The 22,612-nt window shown below is 45.2% G+C and overlaps 2 protein-coding genes across 6 annotated transcripts in view; both read right to left on the reverse strand.

Moving 5' to 3' along the window:
- Nucleotides 1–1,847: 1,847 nt before the first annotated feature.
- The window catches only part of LOC132391151 (copper-transporting ATPase 2-like), a 113,561-nt gene continuing 92,796 nt past the window's right edge, over nucleotides 1,848–22,612 (reverse strand). The window contains exons 19-22 of one of the 5 annotated variants that reach the window (XM_059963980.1): nucleotides 16,125–16,328; nucleotides 15,886–16,003; nucleotides 7,035–7,137; nucleotides 1,848–2,464 (exon numbers count right to left, since the gene is read on the reverse strand). In XM_059963980.1, the coding sequence (XP_059819963.1) occupies nucleotides 2,200–2,464; nucleotides 7,035–7,137; nucleotides 15,886–16,003; nucleotides 16,125–16,328 (690 nt within the window). In that variant the 3' untranslated portion in view covers nucleotides 1,848–2,199. Of the gene's footprint in view, nucleotides 2,465–7,034; nucleotides 7,138–12,960; nucleotides 15,446–15,885; nucleotides 16,004–16,124; nucleotides 16,329–22,612 lie in introns of those variants that run through there. The other 4 variants (XM_059963981.1, XM_059963982.1, XM_059963983.1 and 1 more) reach the window with 4 other exon arrangements.
- LOC132391153 (uncharacterized) lies at nucleotides 8,350–12,950 on the reverse strand. The gene is made up of 2 exons (XM_059963992.1): nucleotides 8,537–12,950; nucleotides 8,350–8,458 (listed from the first exon to the last, which is right to left on the reverse strand). The coding sequence occupies exon 1, from the start codon at nucleotides 11,998–12,000 to the stop codon at nucleotides 9,697–9,699; it is 2,304 nt and encodes a 767-aa protein (XP_059819975.1). The 5' UTR covers nucleotides 12,001–12,950; the 3' UTR covers nucleotides 8,350–8,458; nucleotides 8,537–9,696.

Here is a 22,612-nt window from a genome sequence, read left to right on the forward strand (position 1 = left end):
CCCCAACGCTGTACCTCCTGCTTTTAGTTGCTGCAGGTTTACAGTCGGGGGCCAGTTTGGTGAACAGCGGTGGGGGAGGGATCTTGAGGGTGGAGAGGCTGCAAGTGATGTTGGTAGCGCTGCTGTCGGCATGGTGCTGGGTGGGATGTGCAGGTTAGTGTGTGTGTGTGTGTTTGTGTGCTCAGTAGTGGGGTATATGACAAAGTCCCACAAAACTGAGGATTCCTGACAGTGAGTGGTAGGAGGGGCCCATCATACGCGATTGTCACACTTTTTAGGTGGCTCTGGAAGTCCAGCCCCAGTAGCACAGGTGTACACAGTTGAGGCATGACCAGTAGCGCAAAGTCCCGATATTCTGTGCCCTGCACCACCAACGTCACTACACAACCCCCCGGATGTCTGTGGAATGCGACCCAGAAGCCATGGTGACCCTCTGGCTTACCGGCTGTGTCACGAGTCCGCAGCGTGGCACCGTGTCCGGGTGAATAAAACTCTCAGTGCTGCCCGTGTCAAATAGGCAGCTAGTCCTGTGCCCCTCCACCAGGATGTCCATCATTGACCTTGCAAGCTGGTGTGGGGCGCTTTGGTTGAGGGTTATGGAAGCCAGAGTTGAATCGCCGTCTTGGTGCCCAGTAAGCACCTGTGGGTTGGAGGCAGGGTGAGGTGGCGCCGACAAAGATGGCTGCCTCCATGCCTCGCACGAGGTGGGCAGGCAAGATGGCGGTGACCAAGATGGCGACCCTCATGCCTCGCACGTGGAGCTGCTCGACCCCCGCTCATGGTTTAGACTTACAGACCTTGGCGAAATGGCCCTAGTTTCTGCAGCTGGAGCAGGTAGCTTCTCGGGCCGGGCAGCATTTTCGGGGATGCTTTTCGAGTCCGCAGAAGTAACACTGCGCGGACTTGCGACTGGCAGCAGCTGAGGTCGATTGGCCAGGTGGCGGGGTCTGCGGTGTCCACGGGTCCGGCGGGAGATTGCACGGCTGGACAACGTCAGCGTTGTGCAGTGCGGCCTCCAGCGTGTCAGCCAGCTCGATTGCCGAGCGTAAGGTAAGATCGCCGTTTTCCAGCAGCCGCTGGCGCACGTACACTGACCTGATCCCCGTAACGAAGCCGTCTCGTACCAGGAGCTCCGCATGCTGTTCCACCAACAGTCCCCTGCAGTCGCAGGCCTGCACGAGTGTCTGTAGGGCCCGGACAAACTCAGCGCTCGACTCTCCGGCCTGCTGCCGCTGCGTCGCTAAGCGATGTCTTGTGTAGATGGTGTTCACCGGCTGCAGGTACTGTCTTTTGAGGGCGTCCAGTGCCCCTTGGTAGGTCGGCAGGTCCCTGATGAGCGAGTATACCCTCGGACTGACCTTGGAGAGGAGGTTTTTGTGCATGATAGCAGGCTCAGTCATGGGAATCTCTTCCAGGTACGATTGGAAGCATGCAAGCCAGAGTTCAAAGGCAATAGCTGCTTCTGGAGCTTGAGGATCAATGTCCAATTTTTCCGGGCGTAAAATACTCTCCACGTTTTAAAATTCCAGCTAATAAAGTTGATGTACCATCAATAACTCTTGGAGATGTGAGGCGAGAGATAGGTTTTATTAGCTGGAAGAGAGCACTATCAGCAGCAAGAGACCATCAGACAACATCCTGGAGACTGAGGGAAGGGCAGTGCCTCTAATCGCCTTTATACCGGGGTCTGTGGGAGGAGCCACAGGAGCAGTCAGTGGGGGGCGGGGGGGGCGTGTCCAGACAGGTATATGTCGTTCGCCACAGGTATAAGCATTGTTTTTGGGAGTCTTAAAAATAAAATAGAGGGTAATCTTTAAAGATATTGATATTTATACTGGCTAACATTTAATGGAATTCTGTTTGTTCAGTATTGCATTGTACATGGTGTGAAGTCTAAAGTAACAAAATTGTTAGACTTTGTTGAGGTTTTATGCAACTGACTTTAAAAGACTAATTTGCATTAATTAAGTATAAAATGTCTTTTTCACAAACTTATACCTTTAAAAAGTGTTCTTACACAATTTAGTTTAAAGCACATGATGGTCAATAAAGCAGCTTGGTACAAACTCATGGAAAACATCAAATGAAGGTATATGTGATGAGCAATTTAGCTACAGTTGACCCTTCAAAGAGGTCCTGGCTGAATGGAACTACGGGTTTTGTAAATTGATTTCTTCAGTTCATAATCTTCATAAATCTTTAGATGGAATGCTCTTCATTTTGTTCTCTAACCAGCAAAGACCATTCTTCGTTTTCTTCATGAGCAGATACACTCTGATTTGATCGCTTATCAGATGTTAATGATAATCGACTGACACGTCTTAATCGTTCCCAGGCCCTGAGCCTCCGAGAGTCTGGACGCCTGTTGTCCATTCCTATATGAATACTAATTTGTGATGGTGTAAACTGCTTCATGTGGCCTTGTGCTTGAGATTCAAGTTTTTCTGTATCTGGCTTCTTGTAGCTAAAATTGAAAATATTAAGACAATGAATAAGACAATATTACATTTTAATCATCAAGTACATTTTCAATGCATTTTCTGGTTTAGAATAAGAAGGGTATCTCATCAAAACCTATTAAATATTGAAAGGCCTAGACAGAATGGATGTGGAGGGGATGTTTCCTACAGTGGGGGAATCTAGGACGAGAGGGCATAACTTCAGAATACAGGATACCCCTTTAGAACAGAGGTGAGGAGGAAATTCCTTAGTCAGCAGGTGTTGAATCTGTGGAATTCACTGCTACAGAAGGCTGTGGAGGCCAAGTCATTGGGTATATTTACAGCAGAGGTTGATATGCTCCTGGTTAGTAAGGGTGTCAGAGGTTACAGGGTGAAGGCAGGAGAATGGGGTTGAGAGGATAATAAATCAGTCATGATGGAATGGCAGAGCAGACTTGATGAGCTGAATGGCCTAATTCTACTCGTATATCTTATGGTTATTTTCAATACTGAAAACATCAACATTTATCTGATTGAAGAAAAATCTGTTGGTGATACAAAATAGTGCAGATGCTGGAATATGTAGCAAAAAATAAAATTCTGGAAATTTTGTTGAAGTAGTCTGCAACTTATGTAATAACTGTAAGTCTAAACCTGGTCACACTGATGTAGAGAAGGCTGCATCGAGCATCAAATACTATAGAGTAGATTGAAGATGATGCATGTGACTTTCTCCCTCTCTGGTAGTGTTGATAATAGCCCTGGATGATGGCAAGGGAGGCAGTGTTAGGACAGATATTGTAGCTCGTACATTTGCAGGGGTAAGTGCCAGGGGAGGGACCAGCAAACCAGGGATTTACAAATTGGTCTTAGAAATGCATGGTGAAGGTGTGTCCTGTGGTGGGATCGCATAGCTGCTGGCAGAAATGGTGAAGAATGATATGCTAGATGTGGAAGCTGATGGAGTCTGTCTCTACCTCCACTCTCCTATTCCCCAAGGTGCCTCCATGTACCCATCACCCCTTCCTGACGTGGTTCCACCTACCACCTGCCAGCTCCTACCTCATCCAAACCCATCACCTCTGTATATTATCTTTCCTCTCCACTCCCAGTCCTGATGCAGGGTCTCGACCCAGAACATCAGCAATCCCTCTGTCTCCGCAGATGCTGCTGACCCTCTGATTTTCTCCACCAGCTTGCGTTTTGCTCAGTTGATCAATTTATATTATAGTGATAAGCAAAACATAATCCATAGGTTTTATTTTCCCTCAATTCCGCTGTATTTATATTTGTGATTTCTCCCACATTAAACACAATGATATAAGTTTTAAGAACATGAAATGTGAGGTGCATGCCAGGAAATCAATTTTAAAAAAGGAAAAAAAGAATTCATCTTCTCAATGTGATAGCAAATCCATCAAATCTCTTTAGAATAGTCTATTTTTGCTCATGCTCACAGCACTGAATACATCTATATTTTAACCTTGAGGGCTAAGATGCCTGTCACTGTAATGGTGATCATTTTTAAACTTTATTGTTAACAGTTTCAAATAGCCTAATTATTTCAAAGTCAGATGTGTTGCATAAATTACCTATCCATCCTCACATCAGCAGGTTTAACATTTGGCTCATGTTGTGAAATCTGTTAACTTTACAGCAACATTACAATGAAATAGATGATAAATATAGGGAGAAATGGTGAAGAAAGATATGCTAGATGTGGAGTCTGACGGAGTCCGTCTCTACCATCAGTAATCCCTCTGCCTCCACTGATGCCGCTGACCTAACAAGCAGTTATTTTTATATATATATATATATATATATATATATATATATCTAATAAATAGTGCAAAAAAACAGAAATTTAAAAAAGTAGTGAGTAGTGTTCATGGGTTCAATGTCCACTTATAAATCAGATGGCAGAGGGGAAGAAACTGTTCTTGAATTGCTGACTGTGTGTCTTCAGGCTTCTGTACCTCTTTCCCGATGGTAATAGTGTGAAGAGGGCATGTGCTGGGTTGTGGGGGTCTGTAATGATGGACGCCACCTTCCTAAGTCACCGCTCCTTGAAGATGTCTTGGATATTACAGTGGCCAGTACCCATGATGAACTGACTAGTTTTTACATGTTTCTGCAACTTACTAAGATCTTGAGCTTTAGCTCCACCCCCCAGTAGTAGACGATGATGCTCCAGTCAGAATGCTCGCTACAGTACAACTGCAGAAGTTTTTGAGTGTTTTAGTTGACAAACCAAATCTCCCCAAACTCCTAACAGAACCTAGCCATTGTCTTGCCTATATAGTTGCATCAATGTGTTGCGCCCAGATTAGGTCCTCAGAGGTTTGACACCCAGGAACTTGAATTTGCTCACTCTCTCCACTTCTGATCCCTCTATGAGGACTGGTGTATACTCCCTCATCTTACCCTTTCTGAAGTCCACAACCAGCTCTTTGGTCTTGCTGATGTTGAGTGCAAGATTGTTGCTGCAACACCACTAAACGAACTGGTACACCTTGCTCCTGTACACCCTCTCATCACCATCAGTAATTCTGCCAACAAAGGGTGTATCACTAGAACAGTTATAGGTGCTCTTTGAGTTATGCCTAGCCACACAGTCATGGATGTAGAGAGAGTAGAGCAGTGGGCTAAGCACACATCCCTGTGGTTTGACAGTGTTGATTGTCAGTGAGGTGGAAATGTTATTTCCAATCCACACAGATTGTGGTCTTCTGATTAGGCTGTTGAGGATCCAGTTGCAGAGGGAGGGACACAGTCCTAGGTTCTGTAGCCTTTCAATCAGAACTGTAGGAATGATGGTTGAAATGCCGAGCTATAGTCAATAAACAGCATCCTGACAGAGGTACTTGAATTGTCCAGGTGATCCAAGGCTACGTGGAGAGCCATTGAGATCATGTCTGCTGTAGACCCATTGTGGCAAAAGGCAAATTTCACTGGACCCAGGTCCTTCCTGAGACAGGTGTTAATTCTAGCTATGACCAACCTCTCAAAACATATCTTCACCGTAAGTGTGAGTGTTACTGGACGATAGTCATTGAGGCAGCTCAAGCTGCTCTTCTTGGGCACTGGTATAATTGTTGACCTTTTGAAGCAGGTGGGCACTTCTGACTGTAGCGAGAAATTGAAAATGTCTTTGAGCACCAGCTGGTTGACACAGGTTTTCAGTGCCTTACCAAGTACTCAATCGGGCCCTGCCGCCTTGAGAGTGTTCATCCTCTTGACTGACTTCGGCCTCCGAAACAGAGATCACAGGGTCAACAGATGCTGCAGGGATCCTCACAGTATGATTCAACTGGAGCTTATTTCCACAAAAGTTATTTTGTACTCAGTATTGCCAGTCCATTATTGCTTGCATTGAAATAAATAAACATTTCAGTTTGATTGCAAAGTTTGTGAGGTGTTGCACTTTGATAAGATCAACCAGGGTAGGTCTTACACAGTGAATGGTAGGGCACTGAACATAGAATATAGAAATCTACAGCACATTACAGGCCCTTTGGCCCACAATGCTGTGTCGACCATGTAACCTACTCTAGAAACTGCCTGGAATTACCCTACCGCATAGCCCTCTGAAGAATGCTGTAGAACAAGGGATCGAGAATACTGGTCCAAAATTCATTGAAAGTGGTGTCACAGGTTGACAAGGTTGTAAAGAAAGCTCTTGGCACATTGGCCTTCATAAATCAAAGTACTGAGTACAGGAGATGGGATGTTACGTTGATGTTGTATATGATGTTGGTAAGGCCTAGTTTGGAGTATTGTGTGCAGTTTTGGTCATCTATCTACTATAAGGTTGAAAGAAGACAGAGAAAATTTACAAGGATGTTGCCAGATCCGGAGGACCTGAGTTGTAAGGAAAAATTAAACAAGTTAGGACTTTATTCCTCAGAATGTAGAAGACTGAGGGGAAATTTGATAGAGGAATACAAAATTATGAGGGAAAAAGATAGGGTAAATGCAAACTGCCTTTTACCCCTGAAGTTGGGTGAGACTAAAATGGGTTAAGGGTAAAAGTTGAAAAGTTTAAGGGAACCTGAGGGGAAACTTCTTCACTCAAAGAGTTGTGAGAGTGTGGAACAAGCTGCCAGCGTAAGTGGTGCAAACGAGCTCAATTTCAATGTTTAAGAGAAGTCTGGATAGGTACATGGATGGTAGAGGTATGAAGGGCTATGGTCCTGGTGCAGGTCAATCGGGGTAGGCTGTTTAAATGGTTCAGAATGGACTAGATGGGCCAAATGGATAATGAAAGTCTATGATGTGATCAGGTGTGTCATAAATCCAGAGAGAGATCAAGAAGGACAAGGATAGGACAGAAAGTGCTTCATGGTGAGAGGCATGCTCTGCGTCTTTTATTAAGATCACTTCAGAATTGTAGCCTCCGATTCCATGTATAATGATTTATTATTGAATTAAAGGTGAAGCCCAGTTATCCACAACAACCTGTAATTCATCATTACCTTTCAAAATGCAAAAAAAGTATTTTTCAGCCTTTTTAAATTGTCAATTTGTTTGAGAAACATCATATATTATTTCTTACTAGCTGACTGAACATTGTAAAATTGTTATGCTACTTACAGTTTTAACAATAATGAAGAAACCACCACAGAAACAGAGGAAGCAGCCATTGCAGCAGAACCCATCCATGGCTGTAAAACTAGGCCCAAAGGCAAAAACACACCTGGAAAACACAGAGCATATTTGAAATATAAAACAATGAATCATTAAGGAAGTTACCCCCATTTTACATTGAAGTGAAATCTAGCCATATGCATACTAGCAGTTAACAACACAAATCGAAGGAAAGAGCTCCTCTCTGACTTCAAGCCAAACACGGATTCCAGAGGCAGCTTTATTGGGCATCAACATAGGAAACATCGCTTATTTATCTGCAAGTGAAAAATCATAATCTTGACACCATTTTATTTAGTTACAGAATTATTTACAGGTTTTGCATATTGAATAGTGGTCGTCCATCCGTGACAGGAAACCTATGCGGGAGAGTTTTTAAAAGAGGAAAAGCCATTGCACTGGAGCGATGGATCTCAGAAGTCTGGTCCAGTGGTACAAACAAGTATCACAAACTGGGGTCTTCCTTGGTTGCAGTAAACGACCATGCCATATCCTATTCCTTGTCATGCCCTTCGCTCTCCACGGAGCGTTGCAGTATCTCCTTCCTGGCTGTTGGATCTCTCTGTAGATCTCATCTGCCCAGTCCGCCGGAGCTGACTTTGCGTGCTAGGACAGGCATGTCCCCATCTCACCGGGGTATGAGGCTGCCGGCCACCCTCACGTGGTTTAGCCCACCTTTTGAAGCAGTGTACTGGGGCTTGGTTGTGGTCACGTGCAAACAGCTACTTGGAGCCACATGTGTGAGCTAAGTATCCAGTGGGGACCAAAGGCAAGTGAGCTGCCCCCTTCACCAGAGGTGATACACCTCCCTGGACACCCCGGGAGAGTTGCATATCACAATATATTGTTTCTATATTCTCTCTGTTAACATCTGTGGCAGTTCAACAAAATAATTTAATTCTTTACATTGCAAATGTGACAGAATGTTTAACATGTTTGTTATACAAGTCACAAAAGAAATAACATCATACACCATTGTAATGCAATGATAAATATGTTTTACAGCACTTAATAGAATTAATCACAATATTTCAATAATGCAAACACACTTTAAGTTCCACTTCCCATTCCCATTCCGATATGTCAATCCATGGCCTCCTCTACTGTTGCAATGAGGCCACACTCAGGTTGGAGAAACAGCACCTTGTATTTCATCTGGGTAGCTTCCAACCCGATGGCATGAACATCGATTTCTCAAACTTCCAGTAAGCCCCCCCACTTCCCCATTCTCTTTTCCCTCTCCCACCTTATTTCCTTGTCTGCCCAACAGCTCCCTCTGGTGCTCCTCCCTCTCTTCTTTCTTGCATGGCTTTCTATCCCCATGTATCAGACTGCCCCTTCTCCAGACCTTTGTCTCTTTCAACAATCAACTTCCCAGCTATTTACTTCATCCCCCCCCCCCCAACCCGGTTTCACCCATCACGTTGTGTTTCTCTTTCCCATACCACCTTTTAAATCTACTTCTCATCTTTTTTTCTCCAGTCCTGCCAAAGGGTCTCAGCCTGAAACGTCAACTGTACTCTTTTCCATAGGAGCTGCCTGGCCTGCTGAGTTTCTTCCAGCATTTCGTACGTGTTGCTTGGATTTCTAGCATCTACAGATTCTCTCTTGTTTTTAATTTCTTTCTCCCCATAATATTATAACACAGAGAGACTCTTGCCTCCTTATTAAAACTATCCCTAAAAGAAATCTATTCTCATAGTGGAACTATATAGGACAGATCATGTAAACTTTTTATGTACTGGATCCAGTGTATCCTGTTAACTCTCCGTCTCATGAGTATTGCATACAAGATAATCAACTCTACTTGTTGTGTCTGTGTACATTTACATATCAATTAAATTAAGGCACGCACAAGGAAGATGGCTTTAACCGGTGTACTCACTTTGAGGGGAGAAAGAGAGAGAGAGAGAGAGAGAGCAACGCACATGCATAGTCAACACTGCATACGCAGAAAGCAGATCATTACATAGTACTAAAGGGGGGCATTGCTCTAAAAGAAATAGTTTCATACATTACACTTCATCCTCTTTAGATTAATGCAACATAAAACTGTATATGTACAAAACATTCCATTTCTCTTTCACAAACCCATATTTCAAATAAACATACTATTTTTCTTCATGAATAGTCAGAATTCTTCTGACATACATTGTGATCACTCACAATTTGTTTGGGTAGGCCGTTTTTGGCGAAGATAGGCCTCAGAGCGGAGGCAGTATTTGCTGAGGTGGTTGCCTTCGTTGGTCTAATCTCCAGCCACTTCAAATGAGCATCCACGCAATCAGGAACATGGAGTCCATGAATGGCCCAGCAAAGACAATATGTACTTGATGCACCATCAATAACTCTCTCTGAGACGTAAAGGTGAGATATCGGCTTTTATTGACTGGAAGAAGGAACAAGCAGTGGTTGACCACCATACTACATCCTGGAGACAGAGAAGCCAGGCTCAGACCTCAAACGCCTTTATACCAGGGTCTGTGGGAGGAGCCACAGGAGCAGTCAGCAGGGGGCGTGTCCAGACAGGTATATGTAGTTCACCACATTCACCCCCCCTTTGTTTTAAAAAAGAGTCCCCATGTGGCGAAGTTTCTTACAAGTATATTTACAGGTTAAGTCTATCAGGTGGTCGAATCTGTCGCTGCGATCTACGTAGCACTGGCTGTGATTGCACAGATGCCGGTGGTGGTGATTGCACAGGTGCCAGTGGTGCTTGCACCGGAGACGGTGGTTGTGCTGGTTCCGGCCTAACTGGAGGTGTCAGCCCACTAGGCATCAGTGATCCCTCACGTGTGTGTGAGGCGCCTGGTATATACGCGTACGAGATGCCTGGTTTATGAGCGTCATGAGGAGTCTGTGTAGGGCTTGGTGTGCGTGGTGTCACCTCGGGTACAGGGTTCATAGTTACCGGGGAGTGTTCGGGGTAGTGGTCTGTTGCTCCTGCGGGCGCCAGGTCGCGGACGGAGACCATGTCATCCCGCCCATCAGGTAAGACCACGTAGGCATACTGGGGGTTTGCATGTAGAAGGTGAACCCTCTCGACCAGCGGGGAGTATTTATTACTCCTCACATGTTTCCAGAGTAGCACTGGCCCTGGGGACGTCAGCCAAACTGGTACGGTGGTCCCAGTGACAGACTTCCTGGGAAAAGAGAATAGGTGTTCGTGAGGGGTGGCATTGGTGGATGTACATAACACGGAGCGGATAGAGTGGAGTGCCTCAGGGAGGACCTCCTGCCATCGAGAGACCAGCAACCCTTTTGACTTAAGGGCTAGAAGTGTGGCCTTCCACACTGTGGCATTCTCCCTCTGCACCTGTCCATTTCCCCGGGGATTATAACTCGTGGTCCGACTAGTAGTAGCAATGCCTCTAGCCAGCAGGTACCGGCGCAGCTCGTCACTCATAATGGAGGACCCTCTATCACTGTGGATACAGCAGGGATATCCGAACAGAGTGAAGAGCTGGCGCAGGGCTTTTATGACGGACGTGGTAGTGGTGTTGGGGCAGGGGACGGCAAAGGGGAACTGCGAGTACTCGTCGATAATATTGAGAAAATAGACATTGCGGTCGGTGGAGGGAAGGGGGCCCTTAAGGTCAGCACTCAGTCGCTCAAAAGGGTGGGTGGCCTTGACAAGTTGCACCGTTTCAGGACAGTAGAAGTGCGGTTTGCACTCAGCGCGGATTTGGCAGTCCCTGATCATCGTCCTGATGTCCTCCAGGGAGTACGGCAGGTTCCAGGGTTTCACAAAATGGTAAAATCGGGTGACCCCTGGATGGCAAAGTTGTGCATGGAGGGCGTATAGCTGGTCGAGCTGTGCGCTAGCACACGCTCCCCGGGATAGGGCATCAGGGGGCTCATTGAGTCTGCCAGGCCGGTACAGGATATCATAGTTGTAGGTGGAGAGTTCTATTCTCCACCGCAAAATTTTATCATTTTTGATTTTGCCCCGCTGTTGGTAGCTGAACATGAACGCAACTGAGCGCTGGTCGGTCAGCAAGGTGAACTTTTTGCCGGCGAGATAGTGCCTCCAGTGCCTAATAGCTTCCACTATGGCCTGGGCTTCTTTCTCCATCACGGAGTGCCGAATTTCAGAGCCTTGAAGGGTACAAGAAAAGAATGCTACTGGCCTGCCTTCCTGATTGAGGGTAGCAGCAAGCGTGAAATCGGAGGTGTCACTCTCTACTTGGAAGGGAATGGTCTCGTCCACCGCATGCATCGTTGCTTTGGCAATGTCCCCTTTAATGCGGCTGAAGGCCGTGCAGGCCTCAGCAGAGAGGGGAAAAGTGGTAGACTTGACCAGGGGCCAGGCCTTGTCTGCATAGTGAGGGACCCATTGGGAGTAATAGGAAAAAAAACCCAGGCACCGTCTGAGGGCTTTGAGAGTGGTGGGAAGAGGGAGCTCTAACAGGGGGCATATACGGTCGAGATCAGGGCCAATGATCCCGTTTTCCACGACATACCCAAGGATAGCAAGTCGGGTGGTTCCGAACACACACTTGTCCCTGTTATAAGTAAGGTTCAGAGCTTCGGCCACTTGGAGAAATCGTTGCAGGTTGGCATTGTGATTCGGCCAGTTGCGACCACAGATGGTGATGTTATCCAGATAGGGAAATGTGGCCTTCATTTGGCACTGGTCCACCATCCGGTCCATTTCCCTCTGGAAGACCGAGACACCATTTGTGACACCAAATGGGATGCGCAGGAAGTGATAGAGCCTGCCGCCCGCCTCGAAGGCGGTGTAGGGGCGGTCCTCTGGGCGGATGGGGAGCTGGTGATAAGCGGATTTCAGATCTATTGTCGAGTACACCTTGTACTGAGCTATCTGGTTGACCATATCCGCGATGCGGGGTAGGGGGTACGCGTCAAGCTGCGTGAACCTATTGATGGTTTGACTATAGTACATGACCATCCTATCTTTCTGTCCAGTCCGAACAACAACCACCTGGGACCGCCAAGGGCTTGTGCTTGGCTCAATGATCCCCTCCCCGAGCAGCCGCTGTACCTCTGACTGAATGAAGGCCCTGTCCCCCGCGCTGTACCTCCTGCTTTTAGTTGCCACAGGTTTACACTCGAGGGTCAGGTTGGCGAACAGCGATGGGGGAGGGATCTTGAGGGTGGAGAGTCTGTAAGTGGTGTCGGCAGCGCAGCTGTCGGCATGGTGCTGGGTGGGACGTGTGGTTCAGTGTGTGTGTGTGATCAGTAGCGGGGTATATGGCGAAGTCCCACCAAACTGAGGATTCCTGACAGTGAGTGGTGGGAGGGGCCCGTCATATGCCATAGTCACACTTTCGAGGTGGCTCTGGAAGTCCAGCCCCAATAACACCGGTGCGCACAGTTGAGGTATGACCAGTAGCGCAAAGTTCCGATATTCTGTGCCCTGCACCACCAATGTCGCTACACAACCCACCCGGATGTCTGTGGAATGCGACCCAGAAGCCAAGGTGACCCTCTGACTTACCGGCCGTGTCACAAGTCCACAGCATTGCACTGTGTCCAGGTCAATAAAACTCTCAGTGCTGCCCGTGTCAAACAGGCAGCTAGTCCTGTGCCCCTCCACCAAGATGTCCATCATTGACCTTGCAAGCTGGTGTGGGGCGCTTTGGTCGAGGGTTACGGTGGGCAGTGTTGAACTGCTGTCTTGGTGCCCGATAAACAACGGTGAGTCGGGGGCGGGGCACATTGACGCCGACAAAGATGGCCGCCCACATCCAGGCATGCAAGTTGGCAGCCCCTATGTCTCACTCGGGTAGGGGGTGGGACATGTTGATGCTGACAAAGATGGCCGCCCACATCCGGGCATGCAAGATGGAGGCCCCCATGTCTCACACGCAGCGCTGCTCGACCCCACTCGTGGTTTAGACTTACAGACCTTGGAAAAATGGCCCTTCTTCCCACAGCTGGAACAGGTCACTTCTCGGTCCGGACAGCGTTTTCGGGGGTGCTTTTCAAGTCCGCAGAAGTAACACAGCTCGGGCTTTTGCCTGGCCACAGCCGTGGTCGGGTTCGGGGAGTTCGTGGAATCACGACTGGCAGTGGTGTTGGCGAATTCGCTCACGGGAACCGGCAGCGGCAGGGTCTGAGGTGTCCACGGAACCAGCGGGGAATCACGCGGCTGGACAGCATCAGCGTTGTGCAGAGCAGCCTCCAGCGTGTCGGCTGTCTCGATCGCCGAGTGTAAGGTAAGATCGGCATTTTCCAGCAGCCGCTGGCGCACATACACTGACCTGATCCCCGTAACAAAGGCATCTCGTACTAGCAGCTCCGCATGCTGTTCCGCTGTGAGAGTTTTGCAGTCACAAGTTCGGACAAGTGTCTGTAGGGCTCGGAGAAACTGGGCGCTCGACTCTGCAGGCTGCTGCCTTCGGGTAGCTAAGCGTAGATGGTGTTTACCGGCCGCAGGTACTGTCGTTTGAGGGCGTCCAGTGCCCCTTCATAGGTCAGCAGGTCCCTGATAAATGAGTAAACTTTTGGGGTGACCCTCGAGAGGAGAATTCGGTGCATAACAGCGGGTTCAGTTGCACTAACCTTCTCCAAGTATGATTGGAAGCATGCAAGCCAGAGTTCAAAGGCAAGAGCCGCTCCAGGGTCTTGGGGGTCCAAATCCAATCTTTCCGGATGTAAAACGGTTTCCATGTATTAAAACTTCCAGTCAATAAAATTGATGCACCATCAATAACTCTCTCTGAGATGTAAAGGCGAGATATCGGCTTTTATTGACTGGAAGAAGGAACAAGCAGTGGTTGACCACCGTACTACATCCTGGAGACAGAGAGGCCGGGCTCAGACCTCAATCGCCTTTATACAGGGGTCTGTGGGAGGAGCCACAGGAGCAGTCAGCAGGGGGCGTGTCCAGATAGGTATATGTAGTTCACCACAGTACTTTTTGCCACGGTGATGATGACCACTTCCACAGGTGTAATGGTGCTTGTGGGGGTGCATTTTGAACTTTTTGGCATCCCAAATAGCTTTCGGACAAGCTTTCAATCTGTTTATCTATTCCCAGCCTCTGCACATAGATGCAGGTGAGACTCTTCATCTTGACTGTATCCAGGTGTCTTCATGCAGATTTTCTAACACTCTGGTGCACAGTTTTGAGGGAACTACATCACGAGATCCACACATCAGTGTTCTTTAACATACCAACAGTTGGTCTTGTCTCGCTGAGAACTCTAGAATCATAGGGTTACCATGATCTGGCCATCCTTACGTGGTGATTTCATAGGCTTTTGACAATGTTGGGTTATTCCTTGCTTCCCTTTGCATTTCGGAATTTGTTGCTGGCAACTGGTCCACCGATGTGGTGTGGAAGACTTCTGTTGGATCACAGTATGAAGACTTTTCTTCTTCGGTTGCCAAGAACAGAAAGTGTAAAGCCATCAGCATTGCTGTGTTGCTTGGTATCCTTGAACTCTATGTCATAAGAGTGGGTTCCCAGGAATAGTGCCCAATGTTGTAACCGGGTAGCGGTCATCACTGGAATTCTCTTCCTGGGATTGGAAATGGACACAAGGGGCTGGTGATCTATCACTAGTATAAACCTTTGACTGTAGAGGTAGTGGTGGAACTTTTTTTATTTTGCATACTAGACTTTTAGTCGATCTGTGTGTAGATGCGTTCTGCGTTCGTCAGTGATCTTGAAGCATATGCAATCAGGCATTCAGATCCATCTTTCATAATGTGTGATAAAATGGTTCCAATGCCATAAGGGGACGCATCACACACCAGTCTGATGGGCGGAGATAAGTCATAATGGGTGAGCAGTTCATTGGATGTTATTAGTCTCTTTGTTTCCTTGAATACTTTTTCAGATCTTTCTGATCTTTCCCACTTTGCTCCTGTCTGTAGTAGTGCGTTCAATGGATGCAATGTTTGGGAAAACTGGTGGTAGTAGTTTACATGGCCCAAGTATGACCTGAGTTGTGAGACATTTTCCAGTTTGGGTGCCTGTAGCACTGCTTCAATCTTCTCTTGTGACTTATGTAAGTCATGCATGTCTATGACATGCCTACAGTATGAGATTTCATTCTTGAAAAACTCACATTTTTCTCTCTTTGCATGCAGACTATACTCATTCAGCCTGGTAAATGCTTTACCAAGGTTCTGGAGGTGCTCCTCATCATTCTTGCCAGACACAATGATGTCAACAAGGTAACATTGTGCTCCTGGGATATCTTGGCATATTTGGTCCATTGCTCTTTGCCAAATTGCTGGAGCTGATGCAACGCCAAAGATGAGACGATTATACTGGAATAGTCTCTTGTGAGTGCTGATTGTGAAGAACTTCCTGCTTGACTACTCAATCTCCATTTGCAGATTGGCTTGTGACAAATTAATCTTTGAAAACCTCTCCCCACCTGCCAAAGATGCAAAAATGTCTTTTACTCGTGGCAGAGGATACTATATAAAATGCAGCACTGCATATGGTTTTGCAGAGGTTACTAAGTTGCCTAAGAGACTGTACGGTCTTGGGCCCATGAAGCTAAGAAGCATAGGGGCTTCCTTTTGCTCTTCCACATTGTTTGCATTACAATACAGTTCCACCTTCTCGATATACAACTCCCAGACTTCCATTAGCACTATCAAATTCATCAACTTTTCCTACTGAAGCCATCAGCACATTATTTTGCAGTTCTATGTGGTTTCAATCCTCTGTTAATTTCTCACTGGTTTCTATCCCAGTTTCCTTCCCTTTATAGCTTGAGCAGCCTTTGAATGTACAAAGTTATTCATTGCTTATAAGATGAACAAATCATTAAAATAAAGAAGTAAAATTTAAAAAAGAACCTCTACTCACCAGCAGCAATAGGAATTCCTACCAGGTTATAAATTAAGGCAAATATAAAATTTATTCTAATTCGACGAACTGTCTTTTTTGATAAATCAATGCTCGCCACAACATCCAGGAGGTCATTCTGGGGGCAAAAGACAGGATGCGTATCACCACAAATTACAAAAGAAGTAAAGAGAAGGTAATGAAAATAGAATGAACTATTCAAATTTTATATGCATGCTGCTTATTGAGCATTTGCTCACCCTTATAAGCACAACATCTGCTGCTTCAATTGCCACGTCAGTGCCTGTTCCAATGGCGATTCCCACATCAGCTTTAGCCAAGGCAGGTGAATCATTCACCCCATCTCCAACCATTGCAACTATTTTACCCTGATCCTGAAGCTCCTGAATTTTGGCTACTTTATGTGAGGGAAGAACTTCTGCAAACACTTTCTTGATGCCAACCTTAAAGAATGAAAAAAAAATGGTAAAGAACAGAGAAATATATTTTTAGCTATAAATAAAATGTTTCTTTATATTTAGTGAATCATGTCCTTAAACCCAGTAAATAGGTTTGTGATTTTCCAAATATGTACAATTACAGTACTGTGCAAGTGTCTCTTAGGCACATATATATATCTTGGGTGCCTAAGACTTTTGCACAGTACTGTTTTGTCTACAAGGAGCAGAAAACAAGTTTGTAAATCTGGCAGAAGCAAAGAATATTGGGAATAACAAGGGTGGAGCGCCACAGGAGGCATATTGGACAGGTGGCAGAGAAGGTGCGCCAGGGGTGAGGGATGGCATGGGTGCAGACGCACCAGCCCAGAGACACCAGGCAAGGTCATTTGATTGCAAACAATAGGCTTATTGATCTATACAGAATGTCTCTCTGTTGAATCCCACTCCCTCAACTCTCCCTTCCCTTTTCCCAAACCATGATTCTCCGCTCCCTGCCGCCTTCCCACTCAAAGTCCACAAAACAGACCTAGATCAGAATCAGGTTTATCAGCACTCATGTATGTCATGAAATTTGTTTTTTTTTCTTTGTGGCAGTAGTATATAAGACCATAAGACTATAAGGTATAGGAGCAGAATTAGGCCATTTGTTCCTTCGAGTCTCTCTGTCATTTCATCATTGCTAATCCAATTTCCCTCTCAGCTCTGATCACCTGCCTTTCCACTGTATCCCTTCATGCTCTGAACAATCAAAAATTTGTCAACCTCTGCTTTAAATATACATAAAGACTTGGCCTCCACAGCTTCCTGTGGCAACAAATTCCACAGATTCACCACTCTCTGGCTAAAGACATCACCCTTTATTCTTCTGAATCCTAGTGAATACGGGCCCAGAGCCATCAAATGCTCTGCATATGACAAGCCATTCAATCCAGGAATGTTCATGGTTTTCTGCTGGTGTAGCCCCTCCACTTTAAGGTTTGCTGTGTTGTGTTGGGTGCTCAGAGATGCTCTTCTGCACCCCACTGTTATAACTCGTGGTTTATTGAGTTACTATCACCTTCCTGTCAACCTGAACCAGTCTGGCCATTCTCCTCTGACCTCTCCCATTAACAAGGCCACTTTGTCCACACAATTGCCACTCACAGGACTTTTTTTTTGCACCATTCTCTGTAAACTCTACAGACTGTTATTCATGAAAACTCCAGGAGGTCAGCAGTTTCTAAGATACTCAAGCCACCCTGTTTAGCACAACAATCAGTCCGTAGTCAAAGTCACTTAGATCACATTTCTTCCCCACTCTGATGTTTGGTTTGAACATCAACTGACCCTCTTGACCATGTCTGCATGCTTTTATGCACTGGGTTGCTGGCTGATCAGATATTTGTATTAAGGAGCAGGTCTACAGATACACCTAATAAAGTGGCACTGAATGTACTATGCCACCTTGCTTTAAGCACTACCTCCTTGGGAAAATAACTATGTGTTTTCATCTGGTGTATGTCACTCATGATCTTATATACCTCTATCAGGTTACCCCTTAATCTTCTCTGTTCTAGTCTATACAACTTCTTATAATTTAGCTTCCCAAATCCAGGCAACATCCTGGTAAAGCGCTCCTGTGCACTCTTTCTAGTTTAATGACATACTTCCTATATTGGAGTGACCAAAACTGTTCACAATACCACAAGTGAGCCCTTGTCATCATCTTGTGTAACTGCAACGTAACTTCCCAACTTGTACACTCAATGCCCTGACTGCTTCACCACCCTATCAACCTGTGATTCTGCTTTCAAGGAACTATGCATTTGCATTCCTAAATTCCTCTGTTTATAACGCATGCCATGACCCTGTACTGTATAGATCCTGGTTTGAGTTAGATTTCATTTGGTACATAACTTGTAGCATTCCTGCTTGGAGGTAATAGGCTTTGAGCCAAGCTATGGGGTGATGGCATTCTCAAAGTTCAAGGTTCAGAAATTTGAAGTATATATTTTCTTGCAGGCATACTCAATAAATCAAATAACCATAACAGAACCAATGAAAGACAGCACCAATTGGGTGTACAACTAGTGTGCCAAAGACAACAAACTTTGCAAATGCATAAAGAAGAAATAATAATAATAAATAAATAAGCAATAAATATCAAGACCATGAGATGAAGAGTCCTTGTAAGTGAGTCCATAGGTTGTGAGAACATTTCAGTGATGGGGCAAGTGAAGTTGAGTGAAGCTATCCCCTTTCAGCATCTTTGTTTTGTGGCTGCCTGTAAGGAGATGAATCTCAAGGTTGTTTAATGTATTCATACTTTGATAATAAATGTACTTTCAACTTAGAACTTTGACTTCCCCTTCCTGAAGTCTACAATCAATGCTTTGGTCTTCCAAACATTGAGTACAAGGTTGTTGCGACTCCGCTCAACCAGTTGATCTATCTCGCTCCTGTACGCCTCCTCGTCACCATCTGTAGATGCTGTTTGAACTATACCTAGCCAGACAGTCGTGGGGTAGAGAGAGAGTAGAGCAGCATGCTAAGCATGCATTTTTGATGTGCACCAGTGTTGACTGTCAAGAGAGGTGGAGATGTTATTTCCAATCCGCGCAGTCTGTGCTCTCCCATTTAGGAAGTCAAGGATCCAGTTGCAGATGGAGGTTTAGAGGCCAAGGTTTTTGAGCTTGTTGATTTGAACTAAGGATATAATTGTGTTGAACGCTGACTGTAATCAATAAACAGTAGCCTGACATTGGTATTACTATTGTCTAGGTGATCCAGATGAGTGTAAAGCCAGTGAGATTGCATCCACTATAAACCTCTTGTGGTTATTGGCAATTTGCTGTGGGTCCAAGCCCTTGATTAGTCTGGAGCTGAATTGGCCATGACCAGCTCTCAAAGCACTTCACCACAGTAGATGCAAATGCAATTGAAAGAGAGCCATTGAGGCATCTCACCCTGCTCTTCTCGGGCACTGTATGATTGTAGCCCTTTTGACTACAGCAGTGAGAGACTGAAGGTGTCCTTGAACACACCTGCCAGTTGACTGGCGTAGGTTTTCAGAGCCCTATCAGGTATACCATCAGGACCTGACACCTTTCAACGGTTCACCCTTTTGAAAGATGTTCTGACATTGGTCTCAAAGGCAGAGATCACAGAGGCCTGGAAGCATTAGATTTTATATTTCTTTTCCACGTTCATCAACTTACTTGTGCTGTCACCTTTCAGGGATGTTTGGATTTGTACACCAGAGTCCCTCTATTTCTCAATATGCTCTAGGGCCCTACCAATCATTGTGTATATTCAACAATTATTTGTTCTCCCAGTGTGAAATATTACTGTTCGACAGAGGTCAAATCTAGAAAAATAGGAACATACAGCTCATAGTCATGGAGCAACTAAAAAAATCATTAAGAAGGTAAAGATGGAATACAAAAGTAAGCTAGCCAATAATATTAAAGAGGATACTAGAAGTTTCTTCAAATACATAAAGTGTAAAAGAGAAGCAAGAATGGATATCAGACTGCTAGAAAATGATGCTGGAGAGGTAGTAATGGGGGACAACAAAATGGCGGACAAACTAAGTATTTTGCTTTAATCTTTGCTGTGGAGGACACTAGCAATATGGTGGAAGTTCCAGGTATCAGGGGTCATCGAGTGTATGAAGTTACCATTACTAGGGAGAAAATTCTTGTGAAACTGAAAGGTCTGAAGGAAAGTCACCTGGACCAGATGGTGTATACTCCAGCATTCCGAAGGTGATCATTGAAGGGATTGTGGAGACATTAGTAATGATCTTTCAAGAATCACTGGATTCCGGAATGGTTCCAGAAGACTGAAAAATTGCAAGTGTCACTCCACTCTTCAAGAAGGGACAGAGGCAGAAGACAGGAAATTAGAGGCCAGTTAGTCTGACCTCAGTGGTTGGGAAGATGTTGGAGTTGATTGCTAAGGATGTGGCTTTGGGGTACTTGGAGGCACATGATAAAATAGGCCATAGACAGAAAAGTTTACTTAAGGGAAAATTTTGCCTAACAAATCTGTTGGAATTCTTTGAGGAAATAAAAAGCAGGACAGACACGAGAATCGGTTGATGTAGTGAACTTGGATTTCCAGAAGGCCTTTGACAAGGTGCCATACACGAGGCTGCTTAGCAAGATACGAGCCCATGATATTACAAGAAAGATTCTAGCTCGGATAAAGCAGCGGCTCATTGGCAGCAGGCAAAGAATGGGAATGATGGGAGCCTTTTCTGGTTGGCTGCTGGTGACTACTGTTGTTCCACAGGAGTCTCTGTTGGGACTATATTATTTTTATGTTATATGTCAATGATTTGGTTGGTGGAATTGATGGATTTGTTGCAAATTTTGTAGACAATACAAAGATAGGTGGAGTGGCAAGTAGTCTGGAGGAAATAGGCTACAGAAGGACTTAGACAGATCAGAAGAATGAACAGAGAAGTGGCAGATGGTACCAAAGTGGTACTTTGGCAGAAGAAATAGAAAGGTACACTATTTTCTTAATGGAGAGAAAATCCAAGAATCTGAGGCGCAAAGGGATTTGGAAGTCCTTGTGCAGGATTCCCTAAAGGATAATTTGCAGACTTAGTCTGTGGTGAGGAAGGCAAATGCAATGTTAGAATTCATTTCAAGAGGACTAGAATATAAAAGCAAGTCTTTAATGTTGAGTCTTTTGAAAGCAATGGACAGGCCTCCCTTGGAGTATTGTGAGCAGTTTTGGGCCCTTTAGCTTAGAACAGATGTACTGAAATTGGAGAGGGTTCAAAAAACCATGAACATTATTTAGGCACATGGATGAAGGAAAAAAGGACAGTTATGCGGGAGGGAAAGTTAGCTTCATCTTGGCACAGGTTAAAAGTTCGGCGAATCATTGTGGGCCTAAGGGCCTGTCCTATGCTGTACTGTTCTATGTTCTACATTCTGCAGGTTTACGATCAGGAGCAACAGATTTAAGAATGTCAGAGGCATCTTTTTCATGCAAAGGGTGGTGCACATTTGGAATGAGGGGTCAGTAATAGTGATTGGGCACATTAGCAACATTTAAAAGTTATCTAGATAAGTACATAGATAAGAGCATAGGATATGCTCTTTGGGTGACTTCCCTGTTTCTGCTGCCTGCCTTTTGCTTTTGCATGGAGCATTCAATAGTATGACACAGGTACAGGGTTTTGGCCCATGATGTCTGTGCAAAGCATTCTAGACACATGTCCTACAAGATATGCCTTGCAAACCTCCTTTAACCTTTTGCTCTCCCACCTTATAGCCTCTAGTGTCTGACATTTCCACCCTATGAAAAAAGACTTACCATATCTATGCCTCCTGTAAGTTGATATAATGTACTTTTATCAGTTTGTCCCTCAGCCTTTGAAACTTTACAACGGTGATTAAGAATCAGGAGCACAAGTAAATTATAGTAAGACACACAAAATGCTGGAGGAACTCAGCAGGTCAGGCCGCATCTGCAGGGGAGGTTTCGTGTTTATAATCATCTTTTTTCTGATGCTGTCCTGATAATGCATCTCAGCCTGAAAAGTCTTGACTGTTTGTTTCCCTCCATAGAAGCTGCCTGAATTGCTGAGTTCCTCTAGCACTTTATGCATCTTGCTTAAGATTTGCAGCATCTGCAGAAATCTCTTGCATCTTTTATTCTGTGCTATCTACATTTCAATTGGACTTGCTTAAAGATAAGTCTATCATCGTCAGTCCCTACTTGCAGCCTCTTGAACTGGAACCTCTTCAACCTCAGGCATGTTGGCAGGTTAGTGGAAGAGGGCAAGACACACAAAATGCTTGGAGTTCCAGCATCAGCAGGTTTTGGATCCAGCTTGGTAAATCTCAGCTCTAACAGTGGGATAGCCTATTACTCAATGCTGCTGGATAAGGTGTCTGTGTGAGAATGTCCTAACTCCCTCGCTGTTCTGCCTCTGCCCTCTCCCTTGAGACTGCTGGAGGATGTTACTGGAGTTCTGCAATTTATGGATTGGACCAGACTCTTTTCAAGTTTATATCTTTTACATTCTGTGTTTTTGCCAGGTGTTTCTTGTTTCCAACTGAATAATTTAAATTTGGTGCTTTCTGTAAGGTTTTATTGTGTGATGGGGGGAGAGTTTTGGTTTGTTCTCACATTTTGCCAGATCTGTTTTACTGGGGGGGGGGGGGGGAAATTGATGCTCTTTTCGCCATAGCACAATCTAAATTTGGCGCGATCCTTAAGTGTTTCATTGTACGGGGATTTGGGGTTTGATGCTCTAACAGTTTGTCCAATTAGTTTTTCTGCTT

Source organism: Hypanus sabinus, chromosome 3 (genome assembly GCF_030144855.1).
Source record: "Hypanus sabinus isolate sHypSab1 chromosome 3, sHypSab1.hap1, whole genome shotgun sequence".
In the NCBI taxonomy this organism is placed as follows: domain Eukaryota; kingdom Metazoa; phylum Chordata; class Chondrichthyes; order Myliobatiformes; family Dasyatidae; genus Hypanus; species Hypanus sabinus.